Source organism: Rhagoletis pomonella, unplaced genomic scaffold (assembly GCF_013731165.1).
Source record: "Rhagoletis pomonella isolate Grant_MI unplaced genomic scaffold, Rhpom_1.0 Rhpom_scaffold_00008, whole genome shotgun sequence".
In the NCBI taxonomy this organism is placed as follows: domain Eukaryota; kingdom Metazoa; phylum Arthropoda; class Insecta; order Diptera; family Tephritidae; genus Rhagoletis; species Rhagoletis pomonella.
The window spans coordinates 22,971,529-22,989,852 of NW_023458562.1; the positions used below are offsets into that span (position 1 = coordinate 22,971,529).

At 34.8% G+C, this 18,324-nt stretch overlaps 1 protein-coding gene and 1 long non-coding RNA gene across 2 annotated transcripts; both read left to right on the forward strand.

Moving 5' to 3' along the window:
- Nucleotides 1–6,068: 6,068 nt before the first annotated feature.
- LOC118744459 (PAN2-PAN3 deadenylation complex catalytic subunit PAN2-like) lies at nt 6,069–18,318 on the forward strand. Its single transcript, XM_036477489.1, has 6 exons — nt 6,069–6,246; nt 6,327–6,543; nt 6,696–6,919; nt 7,279–7,500; nt 17,750–17,859; nt 17,914–18,318. The coding sequence occupies exons 1-6, from the start codon at nt 6,185–6,187 to the stop codon at nt 18,081–18,083; spliced, it is 1,005 nt and encodes a 334-aa protein (XP_036333382.1). The 5' UTR covers nt 6,069–6,184; the 3' UTR covers nt 18,084–18,318.
- On the forward strand, nt 12,504–13,488 carry LOC118744461. The gene is made up of 2 exons (XR_004993539.1): nt 12,504–12,690; nt 12,745–13,488. It is a non-coding gene; the product is annotated as an uncharacterized LOC118744461 (long non-coding RNA).
- Nucleotides 18,319–18,324: the final 6 nt, after the last annotated feature.

Below are 18,324 nucleotides of genomic sequence, written 5' to 3' on the forward strand. Positions count from 1 at the left end.
TTTTTATAAACTTGCTTTCTTTTTTATTTCATTTTAATTTGCACATATTTACATAAATATGTATAAGCACACTATTTAGTTTGCTCGATTTGTAAACAAAGCTTCTCAGCGGTGAAAAATATGCTATTGTGAAGAACATAAATGAGCGCCATAATACCAAATCAAAATTCTTTCGATCAGCACTTTCGACCACAGTCGAAGATCGAATGTAACTCATAATAGGGGCCGGAGTTGTGGTGTAGTCGTCTCTGGCATACACAGCAGGTGTAGGTTTCTGGTCCTGGGTTTGACTCGATGCCAGCCCTGAGTAGAAGAAAACGTAGCGAATGTAGCCCTATGGACGAACAACTTCTGAGATACTTCGCCGACCTAAACGGGGTTAGGTCGCCGAAACAACAGCCCTTGGTCGGTTGAAACGCGAGTCATTCCGGTACGTAGAACCGGCTGTCGTGGGAATGGCAGGTCCCCTCGTAGCTTTTGATGTGTTTGCACCGTGAGATTTCCATAGAAGCTTATAGTCCTTGATTTTACCAAGATACTTTACCTCACTGATTACGACCTCATTCACCTGACGTTCTTTTGTTTTCAGTTTTGAAATTGTTTTTGTTTTTAATTTCTGCTCAATATATCATTCCCACGATAGCCGGTTCTACGTATCGGAATGACTCGGGTCCGGCTGTTTCGGCGATCTAACCATTAGGGATACGATATCGAACCGAAAGTATCGATACGATATGGTACACATTTAACGTATGGCTCTAAAAATATCGCGTACCCATTAATACCGGAATAAAAGGACTCCATATCCCAAATATCGATACAAAAATCCAAAAAAAAGGATCAGTCCAGCGCATTCGTCTTGACCTGCAGGCTGTATCGGAGACACAGCCGCTAAACTTTAACGTAGAATACGTGATATTATTAAGATCACATTAAAGTTAAAAACGGTATATGAAATATTCGTTCTGATTGTATTGAATTGAATTTAATAAATCAATATGAATTGCAAAATATTAATATAATAGAGAAGCATATCCACATTAACTTCACTCATATGTACCATCAGCTTATAAATGGATATATGTATGCGATGACGTGGTTCACTATTACGATTGTTTTTATTTCCTTTCATACTGCTGAAATATATATTACTTTTTGTATTAGCCTAGGTCCCCGTCTTAGTAATGTCCTTGGTGTTCGGGCTCGTCTTCCCTATCTTCGGATTTCTGCATTAATTAGCTAAGACCTCTGAATCAGCTGGAAATCCTCCTAAATATAGTTCAAAAATAAACAAATCTCTTGCGTCTGATATTGTGATATTTCATGTGCCTGATGAATTAAGTTAAATTTGCTTTTTTAAATAAGCGACAACGCTCCTTAATACAGTTCAGAAATAAAACCTTTTTAAACCCATTTCATTTGATACCCATATTTTTAATAAGTGCTTTAACTTAGTAAATAATTTAAGTTTAGCTTTTTAAACAGGTGGCACCTCTCTTATTATTATTATTTATATTCACGTTTCACTTCATGTTTTAATATTTCATTTAACTTATGCATACTTCTATTAAATTTCAATTTTAAAATAGATGGCAACCCTAATCAAATATTTTAAAAACAAAACCTTGTTTAGCCTTTTTCGACTGACAGTCATATTGCGAAACATATTTAAATTGTATATCTATTTCCCTTAGTTCAAGTTTAATTTAATTTCTAAATCATATGGCGACTCTGTTAAATAAAGTTAAGAAAAAACCATTTTTCACCCATGTAAATTTATACCCATACTTTAATAACTAATTTAAATTATTAAATAATTTTAATAATTTGATAATTTTTACATAGGTGTAAACCCACTTTAATGTTATAGATGGTGAAACTAAATTTTCTTCATACTCCTTTGTTTGACGCCAATATTTCAACATTTCATATAACTTAAATTAATTCGACTTTTCAAACTTGTGGCAATCCCGTTCAAATTATTTTTAAACCAAAACCTTGTTAAACCTTTTTCGTCTGACACTTGTATTGTGATACATATTTAATTATCTAATACTCTTAATTGAAATTGAATTGAATTATAAAATCAGGTGGCAACCCTCCTACATGCAGTTTGGAAATAAAGTTTCTTCAAAGCAATTTTGATTTACATACACATTGAAATAATTTATTTAACCTATTACGCATGCACGTGTTTGCAGAGTGATGACGAAGTGATTTTGTATGGAAAATCTTTTATCCCCATATATTTAAATAAAATAAACATACTTCGAATCAACCAATACTTCCTATATACCAAACGAAGGAAAAGACCTGCATTTTTGACTAAAGAAAACAAAAATAAAATCATTCGAGCGGTTTTCGAGCATTTTGGCAATAAAAAAAAATTTGCAAATTTTTTCAAAATTTTTTTTGCCTTAAAATGCTCAATATTGGTTGAATTTATATAAAATTTGTACACGACAATATTTCTACTGCTCCATAGAACCTTTATCCCGAAAATTAAAGTTATATCTGCAAATCATAAGTTGCTAAAGCACTTTAAGGGCTCAAAATTGACCCCAAAATAGGCTAATGTTGACCGTTGTTTCTACGACAGACACCGAATTGGTTACTTACAGAAAAGTATCTGTCGATAGTTGGCGTAAAACAGTAGGGACGCCCTTTCTGGCACAACATCAATGCCCACGCAACAAATCGGAGGAGAAGCTCGGCCAAACACTAACATATTAGGGGTTGTTGTTGTTGTAGCAACATACAAGGACCTCAAAGGGTTTTGGGGAGTGTTGTTGGAGTGACAATCCTTGGCCAAATATAAATCTGGGTCGTTTCGGTTATGTGGACCCGGCCGTTAGGGGTCTTCATCAAAAGTGATAAACTCTTGATAAACTTGAGAAGTTATAAACTTTGTATGGAAATCTATTTAACCAAAGTTCATCACTTTATCAAACGACTTTGGTGGATAAATGTATACATTTCAGCAAAATTCAACACGCCAACCGACGTGCATGTTTGCGAACGTAATTTCTGCACGGGTTTCACTGCTGTTGCAGCCGGCTTCATCAGCTGGATGTATTTCAGACACCCGAACTTTCCATCTGAAACGGCTGCCCTAACCGATGAGCGCGACAGCCATCGTCAGGCCGATCCCGGAAATCCCCGTATTAGGGATCTCAACGCGGAGATTCGGCAACTTGTGAACGTACATAAGAACTGAGAAGAACCCGACGAAGCGCGACGACATAGTGGAAATCTCTCTCGGAGACCGTGCTTCGTCAGACCCGGAGCGCTGCGCGAGCTACTTTAGCCGACAGTTCAGGTTCCATTGGGAAGGCCAAAGCCAAAAAAAGTAGACTATCTCTTCAAGATCCCTTATTTTTCCAAGGCCACTCTCATCGTTCCAGATATCTGTAAAACAGGGAGAGTGGTCCCCCTGCTTAAACCCGGCAAATCGGGGCTAACAAAAGAGAGTCTTATCGACCTACAATCCTCCTTTCCCCGGTAGCGAAGGCACTATGCCTTGCTACTCCCATACTATATGAACCACCTGACCCCAACCAGGCATCAGTATGGGTTTCGTATAGTGCACAGCACAACAATAGCACTTACCACCATAAACACCTAGACAACCGTCTACACAACCGAAACCGTTCTGTGAGAGAACAGTCCTAACAGCGATGGATTTGTCATTTGTGTGTTTGACACCGTCATCCACTTCAGACTCTCACAGGGACTCAAACTTGGGTCAGCGAATTATCTGAGTGGTCGCCATTCGGCAGTAATTTTCAGAGACAAAACCAGTAAACGGAAGAAAATTCAATAGGGGGTTCCACAGGGTGGTGTCCTTTCCAAGCTGCTGTTTAATTATTACATATCAAAGTCCATCACACACCAGAGGGAGTTTCAATTGTCTATGCTGACGACTGCTTGATAATAGCGTCTCAGAATGCAATTGATGACTTGTGCTCGAAAGTAAACAGTTATCTCTGCGAAATTTCACGCTCCCTCACTGCAAGGAGCTTAACCCTTTCCCCTACGAAGTCCTCGGCAACCCTATTTACCACCTAGACGAAGGCAGCCAGACTACAGGTAGCAATTCATGTCGATGGCGACCCAATTCCGACGGTGAGTAACCCAAAAAATCTCGGATTTACTGTCGACAGTACTGCTCTCCTTCTCGGCGCATATAACTGCAATTGTAAATACAGTACCGCGTGATCGCCGGGGTCTCAGGGAGTCAGTCTCGACTTGCATCGTCTCCCGACCTGTGGAGGTTGTTTTGGAACACAACCACCTTCCTCTGGAGAGTCGCACTTCGCCCAACTTCGCTCTGGATATTGCAGCATCCATTCGAAAAACGAATTTTTTGAACAATGGGAAAGTTACACCGAAAATTGTAGAATTTGCTCCACTTTATGTTTCCAATTTTTATTATGAGTGTTTGCTATGCAAACAACTTATACAAGTTGCTACCAGTTTCTTACCAAATCGTGTTCGTTTGGCCAAAAAACCAGTAAAACTTGCAAGGAGAGAGCACAATTTTGACATTTCATTTGGGGGGAAGGGGAAGCAGGTTGGTGGCACACGGATGCATATTCGTCAACAATAATTTGAATCAACAAGTTCGTTAAATTTAAAAATTAACAATGCTGTTGCGATTTACTAATGAAAGAAGTATGTAAATATTTGTTTATTCAATTAATTTAATAATTCCAAACATTTGAAAGGTACTCGGCTGAAAAAACTATATTCGTAATCTGAACGAAGTCGACACCACTGTCGATATAGGTAATCCGACAGTGACTTCCACAAAGAGATTAAAGCGTATGTTGAAGAAAGACAGAATAAGAGGAAATATACGTATAGGTCCTGTTTTGTTGTTGTTGTGAAATAAATTAAAAAATTTATTATGTTCGTAATGCAACCGTGGACGCCAGCTGGCAGTGAAGCTAGCAAAAGTTTGATAATTCGGCTGACTTCCAAACCGTATCAATACAATGTTTGGATAATTTTATACTGTGTTATTCGAACTGTTTGTATATGCAGTATAATTTTATACTGTGTTATTCGAACTGTTTGTATATGCAGAGTTGCGACACCTTGCAACCATATACATTGCATATTTTAATATAGCAATTAATATTTTTTCTGAATTTTCCATTTTTAAAACACCAGTGGCAACAAATAACAAACGAAGCATCAACTTTGTTTCTGAAGCGCTGATTGCTCTAGCGATGCGTTTCGATAAATTTTCGGATGCGTTTTGGAAAAGTATACATTGTCAATATTTTGTAGTTCGGCGTTATGGAACATTATACTTTGTAGGTATGCAAAGCAATTGACGTTTGAAATTCAGCCCTCCTGTTAGCGCAAAACTTAGTAAGTTTCACTCTTTGGGAGAGTAAGATACCTTATTCTTTGAATTTTGCTACTCGCTAATTCTTACTGGCTTTTGCATAGCGAACAGAACTATTATAACCATGTATTTCTGAGAGTGGAAGGAAGAATACTAAAATTTACCGAAGTTCCATCATATTTATTGATTGGTCTCATATTATTTGCGAATTGTAGACGTAACAGTTATGAAATTCTCTTTAAATTGTATTTATTTTTACATATCAACTTGAATTGTCTTTATTTTGACATCATTAGCTTTTAAATCGGTTACGCAGTTTAGAAAATATTAATATTTTAAAATATCAAATTAAAATTTATTTGTTGAATTGGTACACTGTTACCGTTTTCGCATATTCTGCTTTTACGATTTTCTCATTACTTTCATACTGTGTTCGGTTTTCAGTTTCTGTATCTCTTTGAGCTGTATAAAAGTTGGTCGTATTATGTATGCCAGCTAACTCCGTCTCACTTTGGTACAACCTCGTTGAAACAACACGTTTCCTGGGCCTACCATTAGTTGAGCTTCACAAAAACAAAAAGGTGCATTACAATTTCAATGTCAAGAAAAATTTTGCCCTGACGACAGCAAATATGTTTTACGGAAAATTAATTCATATCTATATTTAAAATATTATTCTAAGTTTCTAACTTCTTCCTTTCGGTAGCTTCCAACAACGATTCATTTCGTGAATATGGATTGCATGCAGTGGTCTGCCAAATCGACGATGGCACCCAAAAGAATTTGGTTTCGCTGATTAACGTAAGTAAAAAATATCATACATTGAAAATGGCGGCTGGCGGCAACAGTGGTGAAGAGCAACAACAATGGTATATTTTTAATGATTTCAGGCAAGTAAATGTCCTCTAAGTTTAACGTAAACAATATATACCCTTTTTAATTACCGCATTACTTGCAATTTAATTTCCAGCGTCTCACCAGTTTCAATACAAGAATCTGTTTGGTTTACCCTCGATTGGAAAGTGCCTTGTGTACTTTTCTACAGCAGCATAAGTACGGATGCGCCAGTTCCATCTATCACGCCTGCTATAACCACAGCTACAGCTACAGTTACAGCAGCTGCGAAAAGTGATATACAAAGCATCAGCACAGAAACGGAATTTGCCCATCATAACCCATTCATACAAGTAAACTAAGTATCTTTTGCTTTCTTTCTTTCTTTACTTTATAAAAAAAAATCGAACAAATGACGACATTCGTTTCTTTCGTTCTTGGTGTTTTTGGTTAGAAATGCTAAAATAAATTTAATTTATTTATCATTACCTTACCCTTATTGCAGGATATAACAAATCCTGTACAGCTAGCGCCAGCGCCAAACAGCATGGGCGATGTATTATTTAAGCCATTGCAAACGAATGAAATGCCACAGGCAGGTGATTTGGTCGCTATGGATGCTGAATTTGTCACATTGAATCCCGAAGAGAACGAAATACGTCCGGATGGCAAAACAGCAACCATAAAACCATGTCACATGAGTGTGGCGCGTATTTCATGCATACGCGGGTAAGCGGATAAACAGCGCTGTCGTCTCAAGATACCCATATATGTACAACAAACCGAATGCGAAGTTGCTGGTAGTTGGTGTGTGTGGGCGTGTTGAAATTAAAAGTGATGCTGGAAGCTTTAATCGATCAAAATCGAAACCGAATACACACCAACTATGCTGTAATTCGAGCAGCAGCTTCAAGCATTGCTTACAAACTTTAATTCCCTAATTTTTATTATTATTATTAATGGTGTTAATTTGCTTAATTGAGTTGCTTTTTTAGTTGATTGATAATTGAAAATCTGTTCCTTAAGTTCATATGGCACACATCTTGGCATTTGTTTACTTATTCAAATATGCTTTATGTTGCCTCCAGTCAAGGTCCTGATGAAGGTGTACCTTTCATGGACGATTACATATCAACGCAGGAGAAGGTCGTCGATTACCTAACACAATTTTCGGGGATAAAACCGGGTGATTTGGACGCGAACTTTAGCAGTAAACGACTGACAGCGCTCAAAAATTCATATCAAAAGTTGAAGTATTTAGTGGATGTTGGTGTTATTTTTCTTGGACATGGATTGAAAAATGATTTCAGGTGTGGTGAAACTTTTTTTGCTTACAAATAATATTTGCATTTACACTACACTTTAATATTATTTATATTGCCCGCTTGACCTGTAGTTTTTATTTTGCCACTAAATTCATAAATCTCGAAACCTTAAGTTTTTAGTTGTTCGGGCCGTATTCCTAAACGTATTAATATAAAGTATCCATGCGTTTTATTTTTAAACATAATTAGACAGAAATTTCTAGTATCAGGAACTACAGGTGGGTACTCATTTGTAAATTGGTTGTGCGAATAGAAAATCTTTGTATACTCTGGTTTATAAAAAAACAAGAACGGCATTCATATTTCTAGGGCATATTTATATCCCTGAATCCAGATATACTCATCGGTTTTGCAGATTGGCTGTTTTTTTCGAATTTTGCGAAATTTGCAGTTGCCAAAGTTTTGATGCTTTTCGAACATCAATAAATTTGTATGTATATACCAGGGATGTTGCGAATATCTGCATTCGCATTCGTTATGCGAATTATTCGCATAATTTTACTCATTCGCATCAAATGATGCGACTGTTTTGCGAATGCGAATGTGTACATGTGCAGAGAGTCCACTCTAATATTGTTGAAATGGCTCTAACAGCCCGATTCTGTGCACTTGATAAATACATAATGTTTATAATTTGTAAATTTTTTATTATTTTTCAAGAATTGGCACAGAAATCAAAAGCTCTTAAATAAATCTGTGTTCGTATGGAAAAGTAGCTTATGTCGAAAGGCTGGCTTTAGTATAAATCGGCATTCGCAGCATACGATTGCGAATGTCTCACTGGCGCTGAGCTGTTGAAGAATTTTCAGCAAATAAACGTGCAAAAAATTATTCCGCTACTAGCAATTCAATATTCTTATTAAGTATCATCAACAAATTCCTTGTCGTTTAAAGGTTAAAGGGAATGCCGCATTATACTAAAGCTAGCTTCTTGACATAAGCTACTATTCCATACGAACACAGAAATAATCAAGATGAAAAATGTCATGGACAAGCGTTTACAAATTGAAATTTCATACAAAACTTATAAATTTTGTATATTAAAAAATTTGTTTCTATCATTTATATACTGCATGTGCCAGCATTTGAACCTGGGATACACAAAATTTATAGCCGACGTCTCTATCTACTCGGCTACGGCAGTCAAAAGCTTTTTTGTTTTTAAATTCATATTTTTCATATGTGACAATGAAATTAATTCCCCTCTTTTATTTTATAAATCTTGACACAGAATGAGATGGGAGCTTTTACTTGATAAAATTTCTTTACAAATAATTTTTCAAGAAAACACAGAATTGGGCGGTAAGTCTGTCTAACCAGGGTGCGGACAATAAACGGCTTTTAGCTCTTCAGGTGCTAAAAGGTTAAGAGTAGTATACCAAGCAACATTGATGGGCCTTTTACAAGTACATACTGCTAAAAAAAGTCTTATAAACAACCTAGAAATAATTTCAAATTCCTCCAGTGAAAGCGAAGGCTCGGATTTAGAATCTAAAGACATTAAAAAATGTGAAATTAAAGCTCAATTGAAGGTCTATCTTAAAGAAAAACAGGCTCGTTTCAGTGAAAACCCCATCTGGCCCGCAAATATTTGAGCGCTCCACCCGCCAGCGTTCCAAGTGAGCAATTGTTCAGTGCAGCCGGCCTTATATACGAGCCTCTAAGAAATCGCCTCATAGTAGAAAAGGCAGCAAAATTAAAGTAAAATTAGTTTTTTGAAATATAATATGCCCCTTTTGAACTTTGACTACTACATCAGCCCTAGTGCTTAAATAAAAATGTGTGTTTTAAAAAATACTTAAAAAAGGCAAGGTTAAGGTATTCTTACACGATATGTATTTGCATGTGTAAATGGCATTTTTTTCATATAGAAATGTCAACATATCGTGTAAAGGCAAATTAGATTTGTTTCTGTACAAAGCAGATGCACATACGAAATAGAAATGTTTCTATTTTCATCTGACACACAGATTGAATCATCTAAGTTTAGTTCATTTCGTTTTCAAAGAACGTATTTTTAAATAGTTAAATAAAGGCTGTGATTTTGACAGACATACACAATTACATATGTATTGAAAAAGTCACATTTACAGATGCAAATACATATCGTGTAAGAACACCTGTAAGGTTTTTAGCAACTTCGGAAAAATCAGTTGTTCCCAAAGCTTCTAAATATTTATTAGATCTAATTTTTGCTTTACTAGTGGTTCAAAAAACTTTGAATTTATTCCATTTAATTGTCTTTCCCCCGATTTTAATAGTTCTATTCAATTTCCGTCTTTATTTCTGATAAACTGAAAGCGTCATCAAAACGCGAAAATTTTAACGCAAATATCTGGTCTAACCGGTTTTTCTGAATTTAACAATTAAGAACCGTTTTTTCAAATTACTTTATTTCGAATAACTCAAAAACCGGTTTTGGAAAAAATTCGAATAATCGAACACCCAACCATGTAGAAACAACCAGTATGACGAATAGTGCAATGCAGCTGCTGTATACAGCGACGCGCGGGTGACAATTGAGCGGTACTGGAGAGACACATGATTCAATTACAATGTTAGGAAAATCCTAAGTTTTGAAATGAAACAAAAAAAACGCGGAAACAAGTGAACTAAAGATTGGGTGGTATATTACGGATCTGTATACCGTTTTTCTAGATCGGGTCATTTGCCCAAAATATTTCTATGGTAAAAATAATTAATCTATAACAAGGAAAAAATTATCAAATCTTTTGTCGCTTGTATTAAAGCCTGTTCATTTGCCAAAAACTGAAACAACTAGCGATGAAAAGCGATGGATAAATAAACAATTTTTGAATGGTTAAATGAAATTTTATGCAATAGAGCCAGGAAATAATATTACTCATATGCCACATCGTACACGGCCGTACTCGTACATTCTCGTACATGGCGTATGAGGAACATTTTCCATGATACAGTTTGAATTTTTTTCATTCGCAATGCAAACTCAAAATTAAAGTATGTTTGCAAAATTACCTGATCTAGAAAAACGGTATTCAGATCATTAATCTACGACCCAAAATTAAGAAGCTTACGTGTCTCGGGGAATTTTTTTTTGCATTTTAGCGTTGTTAAAGGTTGGATAAATATTGACATTTACGTTTTCCGACTCCGTGCAATCTGTGCATTGTGCAAGGGCTTTGCAAGACTCAGAGAATACGCCTAATGTATTTTGCGGAAATTCGTTACTTTGTACAAAGTATGAATTTAATATTTGAAGCAGTTTCCATTGCCCTACTCACTGGATAAGTAATTCCAATTGTATGGCTATTAAAGCTGCTATAATAGAAATTAAAATGTTTAGCTCTAAAAAAAACACAAATGTGGATCGATAGAACTGTTTACGCGGATTTCAACCATGCAACATTTTTTTGGCGCAAGTAAAAGCAAACATACATATGTTTTATACACGCCGGAACACAAAGGAATGAAATATATGTACATAGATCTTTATTTTTTGCTTGCGCCAAATAATTTATATACACCCTGCTTCACTTGATCTCATGATCCAAACTTATATCTGTACTTGTGGGCATCAGACAAGTTTATTTTTGATCTAATTTTGAAGAATTATTAATTTTGAAGAAAAGCAGTGAAAATGGAGAAAACACCTTGATTACTTTGGACTTTATTCCACTTTTTATCAAACTACACGAAAATTATGCTTACTATTTTGAATCATTCATTTACATATGTGTATAGTAAAGTTATTGAAATTGAAACCTTTTTAAGAATTTAAAGGATAATTAGAACTATAACAGAGCAAGAATAGGCGAAACGGGCGCACTTTCAACTGCAAAACATTTATAAATGGAGGGCTTTGCGGATCCAAGACTTTGCAGGCGATTTGTTTGGAATAAAACTGAAGGAAATGCAAACGTTTGTGACAGCTGAAGCCGGCTTATAGATTCGCATAAAAAAAGCATGAAATGGAGCCAGAGCACCATAGCCAGATGGAAATAACAAAAGTCCTTTACGAGGTCAGCATCTTATTGTCGAGATATTGGACCAAAACGAATGAAAAATGTTGGTGCTGATGATATCACAAGGGAACTCAATACACTTGTGTTCAGAAAATGTCAAAAAAGGACATACATGACTGGAATTTTGAACAGCTCGCATGCCTGAAAGGACAACTAGAAAATAGCGTTTTTTTTCTGAAGAAAAGTTTGATTTTGATGGCTAAAACGAATTTAATAATAATTGTCACGATTTTTGAAACGACGAACCTTGTTTGTTTCCTCGAAGAGAATATGGCGGTCCGAAGTGCGATTTCGTAGTTCCGTGCAGTTGAAATAATATTTCAGGCTTCCAAAATTGCGAATAATTCATGCAAAACAAGTATTAAGGACATTTTTTAACATATGTTAACAAAATTACGCACCGATTCGCACCATAGGAGCTGTAAAAACGAGGATAACGAAGCAAAGTGAGAGTTCGTCCTATTCACAGGACCTAAACTTAATGGAAAATATTTGGAATTGGATTTTTTATATAGTTTGTGTGTCACACAACCTATGTGATGATTGGCAGTTTTTCTTTCCGGCTATTAAAGTGGTATTTAAGCAGCGATATGTCCTTAATTTTTTGTAGAGTTGTTTTCCGGATTTGAGTTTTTTGCATACATTAGAATTAAGGATATAGTACCCAATACTAAAAGTATTATGTAGTAGCATTAAAATGAATGGTATGTTCTTGTTGGTAAAATCCAGTCTTTTCATTGTGTTCAAAGCCTATTCAAGTGAATCAAAATAATAAGCATAAGCTTCGTATAATACTACCAACAACGAAACAAACCTAATAATATTATTATGGTTCAACAAAATTTGGACGAGTTTGATCTCGAAATCGGGACCGATCTCATCTAATATATTTTTTTAGGCTGATTTTAAGTTCATTTACAAAATTTTTCTAAGACCCCTAGTTTTTGAGAAAAATAAACTGTTGAAGTATCTGGGGCCTTACTATGTATTGCGATTCGAAAGAAAAAAAACTCGCATTTGAAGAAACGCTACTACGTAATACTATAATAGTATTTCGTTTCGAACATTGTCATTTTCACGTTACTACGAAATGCGAATACGATATTAACATTCATTCGAAAATAGCAAATGTCATTCGATAGAAAATTAGCATTCGGAACGGTTGAAAAATGTAAGTAAAAATTTCTTATTTTGTATATTTTTTATAAAAAACAACTTATTTTAGGGAAATTAAATCAAAAAACGCACACACAAAGCAAAGGCAATTTGAAATCATGGTAGATTTCATGGAGAAGCATTCTCAGCTGGCAAAAGGCATTTTAAAAACCGCAAACGGGAAAAGTACCAGTAACTCCTTGTGGAAAACTTTGGTGAAAGACTTAAACGCTGCTGGCCCCCAACACGCGATGTTGCTGGATGGAAAAAGGTAAGAAAGTACTTGTTTCCCCAAAATAATAAGATTAAAGTATTTATCCAATATTTAAAGGTGTGGGCAGATTACAAAAACCATTTAAAGTCGAAGCTACGAAAAACTAAAAATAGTTTAGCCGACACGGGTGGCGGGCCATCAAAATATTGCTCGCTAACCCCATTGGAAGAACAAGTGGAGAGATTAATGGCGATGGGGGAGGCAATTGATGGCACAGTAGGCGCGTCAAATTTTGGAAGTATTTATGCCAGCCAAGATGCTGAACGTTCAACAAGCTCAGAAGCATTTAGAGAAAATTTTGCAGACTGTGATGATGTGATGGAAATATGCTTGGAGAGCAACGAAAATGCTACATCCCATCAGCAGACTCCAGTATAAAGAACACGGCGGGTAAGTAAAGTTGTGGAGAAAGATGCACTCCTCCGAAAACAAGTTGAAAACCAAGCGATGTTCCACGGAGATTGTCTTTCTGAATTAGGAAAGATTCACGATGATCTAAAATACTTGGGAAAGCACATGAAGAAAAACAATGAACTAAAAGAGAAGAAATTAAAACTACAAATTGGGAAATTTAATTACAAAAAGGAAATGGACTTGGAGAAGAGGAAATTAATGATTAAGCAGCTAAAATTAAAGCAGCAATTTTTAGAAATAAAATTACAAAGGAGAGAATTAGATGGTTAAAGTACTACAAAAATAATGTTAATTAATTAATATACAGTGACTTATAAAGCGATCACACTTCCTTCTTGCAACTCAACTATGTTTTTCGTAATATTTTATTATTTTTTTGTATAACCATAGTTTATGTTAAAAAAACTATACGTATTAAAGTTTTAAACTTTTTCTAAAATATAAATTTACATAGTCTTAAATTTAGATACATATAGTTTTTGTTACATTAACTATGCTACTATAAAGAATAATAAAATAGCACGAAAAACATTGAGAGTTGCAAGAAGGAAGTGTAATCGCTTTTGTGTACCCACTTTCAAAGTGTGTGTGCATGTGTTATGTGCAATGAAGTACGGTTTTGTTTTATAATAGTTTTACTGCAATGCAAAATGAAATAGGTATTGTTTTTATCACTAGTTTTTATTAAATGTTTGTGTGTTAAACAGTTATGCTATACGCGATTTACTTGAAAAAATAAATGAATTACTAATAAAAATGTTTTCTATTGAATAAACGTAACTCGAGTAAACATATTATTTCGGATGTCGTCTCTGATATTTACAGCAGCGCTTCGTAAATCGATGTCCACTGAAGAATACATATAAGTTGTTGAGAAATGTTCTTCAACCGGTATATCGGAAGGAGCAGGGATTTTGTACAAAATACAAATGTTATGTAAAGCGCAGCATGCATTTAGTATTTGCACACATTTTGGAGGAGCATAGTGGAGCTCTCTAGATGCTAAAAGACATCTAAATCTTGCTTTAAATACACCAAAACACCTTTCTATTATGCACCGCCCTTTCGCAAAATTTTCGTTAAATTTTGCTTCATGGCTGTTTTCGGCAACGTTTCGATATGGAGTTAAAATCCAAGACTCTAATGGATAGCCCGAGTCTCCTAAAAACAAAAATAAAATTTTATAATGTAAATATATGTATATGCAAAATTACATGCATTTCAAATATAATTTTTACCTAAAATCCACGTTCCTTTTTCTCCATTTTCAAAGTTTCTTTTCAAATATCTCCTTTCTCCCGAAATATTCCATATATGGGAGTCATGGCAAGCACCTCCGTATCGTCCGTCCACCGATCGTATCTTCATATTATGGTCACATATCTTAAGTTGTAAAATGTTTCATATAAAATTATATTTTTATATGCTTACGTACATATGAAGACATGAATGGATGAAGGAGATATGTCGCAAAATTAAGTTTAAAGTTTATTTACGGCTAAGAAATGTTTAAATGCATATAGCATCTTCATGCATTCATGCTTTCATAAGTTCTATTAGTAGAGTACCTACCACCATAGCATTCAAACTATGTTTCAATTTCCTATTCAAATACAAATGTTCATTTTCAACCGGACGAATCATCTGGATATGTGTGCCATCTACGGCTGCTACAACACCCGGAATGCTACATGTGCGAAAAAAATGTCGTTTTGCATCTCTTTTTTCATTCTCCGTCATTGCGAAAACAATGTGTTTTGGCCATAGAACTTTTTCAATTGCCCCGCAAACTTCCCACAAATATTTTAATACTGTCTGCTGTGCGAACCCTATTTGAAAATCCTGCCCAATTTGATGCTTGAGCCAGTAATTTCAAAGAAGCTGCCACCTTGAGCACCGATGGTATTGCGGTACAGCGCTGAGGCGCTTTTAGCTCCGAGTCAATGTTATCCAACACGTATAAGAAGGCCTCTTTATTTAGGCGAAAGTTTTGGACAAATCTGTTAAAAACACTTAATTTAGCGTTATTTTTAAGAAATACATGCACACATTTTCTCACGTTTTGTCATTAAGACTCATGATATCCGATTGATTCCTTAGATACCTTCGCTGAATTTTCACTTCATTTTCATCCTCCTCAAACCACAAACCCACTGAATCCATTTTATAAAATATTATATTAAGGTATTATAATGCTTCATAAATACAAATTTACCGATATTTTATTTCATTTTAAATTTTTGACATTTCAAGTGTCATTTATGTAAATTTCGAACATATTGTTGCCACATTTTCATACTCATTTGCGAAAGCGAATGCGCAAGTGTTGCGTGGTATAAATATCAGTTCGGATCGCATCTGGCTTTCGAATCGCATTGTTTTTCGATTCGCAATACATAGTAAGGCCCCTGGTCGTAGTTTTCTCGAAGAAACTGCTACAGACGTTACTGCTTCGACAACGCAATTACGCACACATCTCTCCGATTTTATCGCAGTAAAAACAATTTATAGATAAACAAAAAATATTTTTCAACAAAAATAAGATTCTTAACTTTTCTACATCAAACATGTTTTGTTTTCTTACGTAAAATTTTGTTTTAATATTGTAAAATCCTTCTATTGACCTCTTTCGTTCTGAAAATGCGGCCGTCTGCGATTTCGCCACGACGAAAAGAAGAACTGTGAATGTTCGAATAAATCGCCGCAGCAAAATCGTGTGTGTGGTTCCTCATTTAAAACTGTGGTCGGAACACATTGGCATCAACAGAATCGCATAGGTGTGTGGATACCTTTAATGAAAAGCGAATTCATCTGATGGATTCTACGTCGCGTCAATGAATTGTTTATTCATTTCACTGTGCAAAACCAACTTTTCCTCTGGGTATTTGACCAAACCATTTTTTTTGGTGCAAACTTATATTACAGGTGCTATAAGGAGTCAAAGTTCAGGTCTTCGAAAAATTAAATTCCTTACATTTCAAACAATTTTTAACTGATTTAAAAAAACATATATATAAAATTTGTTTTTATAAAAAAAGGTATTTTTTACTTAAAATGTATTTTTTTTTTAAATTGTTATATACGAAGTATACAAATATGCATATTAAACAAAAGGGGATTTAATCGCCTTAACAACGATGTAAATTTTTTTAAAATCGGTGAGTATTTTTTTTGTTTAAAATATTTTTTGAAAAAAAAGTTAATTTTTCCTTTTAAGTGTGTTTTCTCAAATTTGTATTCACGAAGTATACAAGTATGCATTTCAGAAGAAAGGGGGTTTAATCGCCTTTACGACGTTACCAATCTTTTAAAAATCGGTTAGTAATTTTTTCTGTTTAAAATATTTTTTTTTATACAAAAAAAAAGGTATTTTGTCCTTTAAATATGTTTTTTCTCAAATTTTTATATACGAAGTATAAAAATATGCATATCAAAAAGGGGATTAAATCACCTTTACAACGATATGAATCTTTTAAAAATCAGTTCAAAAATTACTGAAATATTAAGTTTTTAATTTTTCGAAGATCTGACCTTTGACCCCTCATAGCACCTGTTATTTAAGTTTCACAAAAAAAGTTATATACCATATAAATAAAGCAAAAGGCGGACCACGTCTGTATTTTTACTTTTCTTGCTTTTTACATGCAATTATTAAAAATTATTTTTTACCAAAGGTCCAATTTCGGACTTTGAAGTCCCATATCTCGATTTTGGAGACTAACTTCGAAAAACGGAGAAAATAATTTTTTTTACTTATGACCCAATCTCTTATAAAAAGTTGGTTTGGTCCAATACCCAGCCGAGTGCTGTACAGTGTTTTTAATGTATGCTCAAAATACACAGTATAGTAAAATGAAAATTGAATGAATAAATACTTTCAACTGAAATCCGCGCAATTTTAAATTTTAACTAAACTACATTGAAAACAAATACCTGCTACAGAAGAACTGACTTTTTTTTTACTTTTCCTGTATTTTCTCACTCCTTTCTATTCAAGTCATTGACATGAGGTGGAATCCATCAGACGAATTGTACTTTCATTAATAGGCGATTTTTTCTTCGCAAAAACTACTTCCAAATTAATTTTTGAAATTGGGTATTTTGCGATGGTTTGTAATGGTTTGTTTCTCAAAAACTAGACGAACTAGAAACATTTTTTAAATGGACTTGAAGTTAGTATCAAAAAATCTATAAGAAGAGGTCAGTCCCGATTTCGAGATGAAATTCGTCCAAATTTTGTTGAGCCGTGTAAGTATTTGGTAACCAAATATAAGTTCATAGCCATTAAGATGTAATTATCTATGTATGTAGATTGTAAAATTAATTGCCACATCGGAAGTTATTTAAAACAAATTTAAATAAATAATTTGTATATTTAATTTTTCAGAGTAATTAACATTTATGTGCCGTCGGAGCAAATTATCGATACTGTGCATCTATTCCATCTACCACATCATCGCATGGTATCGCTAAGATTTCTCGCTTGGCACTTTTTGGGTAAATAAATAGTGTTAGAATTATGAGTCGAAACTCTCCTTCTTCATTTCTTAGGAACAAAAATACAATCGGAAACTCATGACTCCGTCGAAGATGCGCGCACCACATTGCAGCTGTACAAGCATTACCTGAAATTAACGGCGGAAAAGAAATTCACCAGCGCGCTCAAAAATTTGTACGATCGTGGCAAGCATCTGCAATGGAAAGTGCCTGAGAAAGATTGAGTGTGGACGGACGGGCGAGCGTGTGTTACCGTTGCGACGGACGAATAAAATGAATGCGTGGATGGACTGATTGTAGAATGAAAGGAGTAAGGAAATTCCATATGGGCATGCTAGTGTGTGAAATGTCGAGATTTTGTATTATGAAACTGAAGTGTGCAACTTTTTAAGATAGTCTTCAACTTGTTGCAGTTGAAATGCACAAAACCTTTTAACTCCACAGATACACACACACACACACACA

What these genes read in the sequence shown, in the direction of transcription:
- LOC118744459 (XM_036477489.1), top strand. Translation starts at nt 6,185, where the DNA reads ATGGCGGCTGGCGGCAACAGTGGTGAAGAGCAACAACAATGGTATATT. An exon ending in TATATTTTTAATGATTTCAG is followed by an intron (nt 6,247 to 6,326) that starts GCAAGTAAATGT and finishes TTTAATTTCCAG; the next exon opens with CGTCTCACCAGTTTCAATAC. An exon ending in ATCATAACCCATTCATACAA is followed by an intron (nt 6,544 to 6,695) that starts GTAAACTAAGTA and finishes CCCTTATTGCAG; the next exon opens with GATATAACAAATCCTGTACA.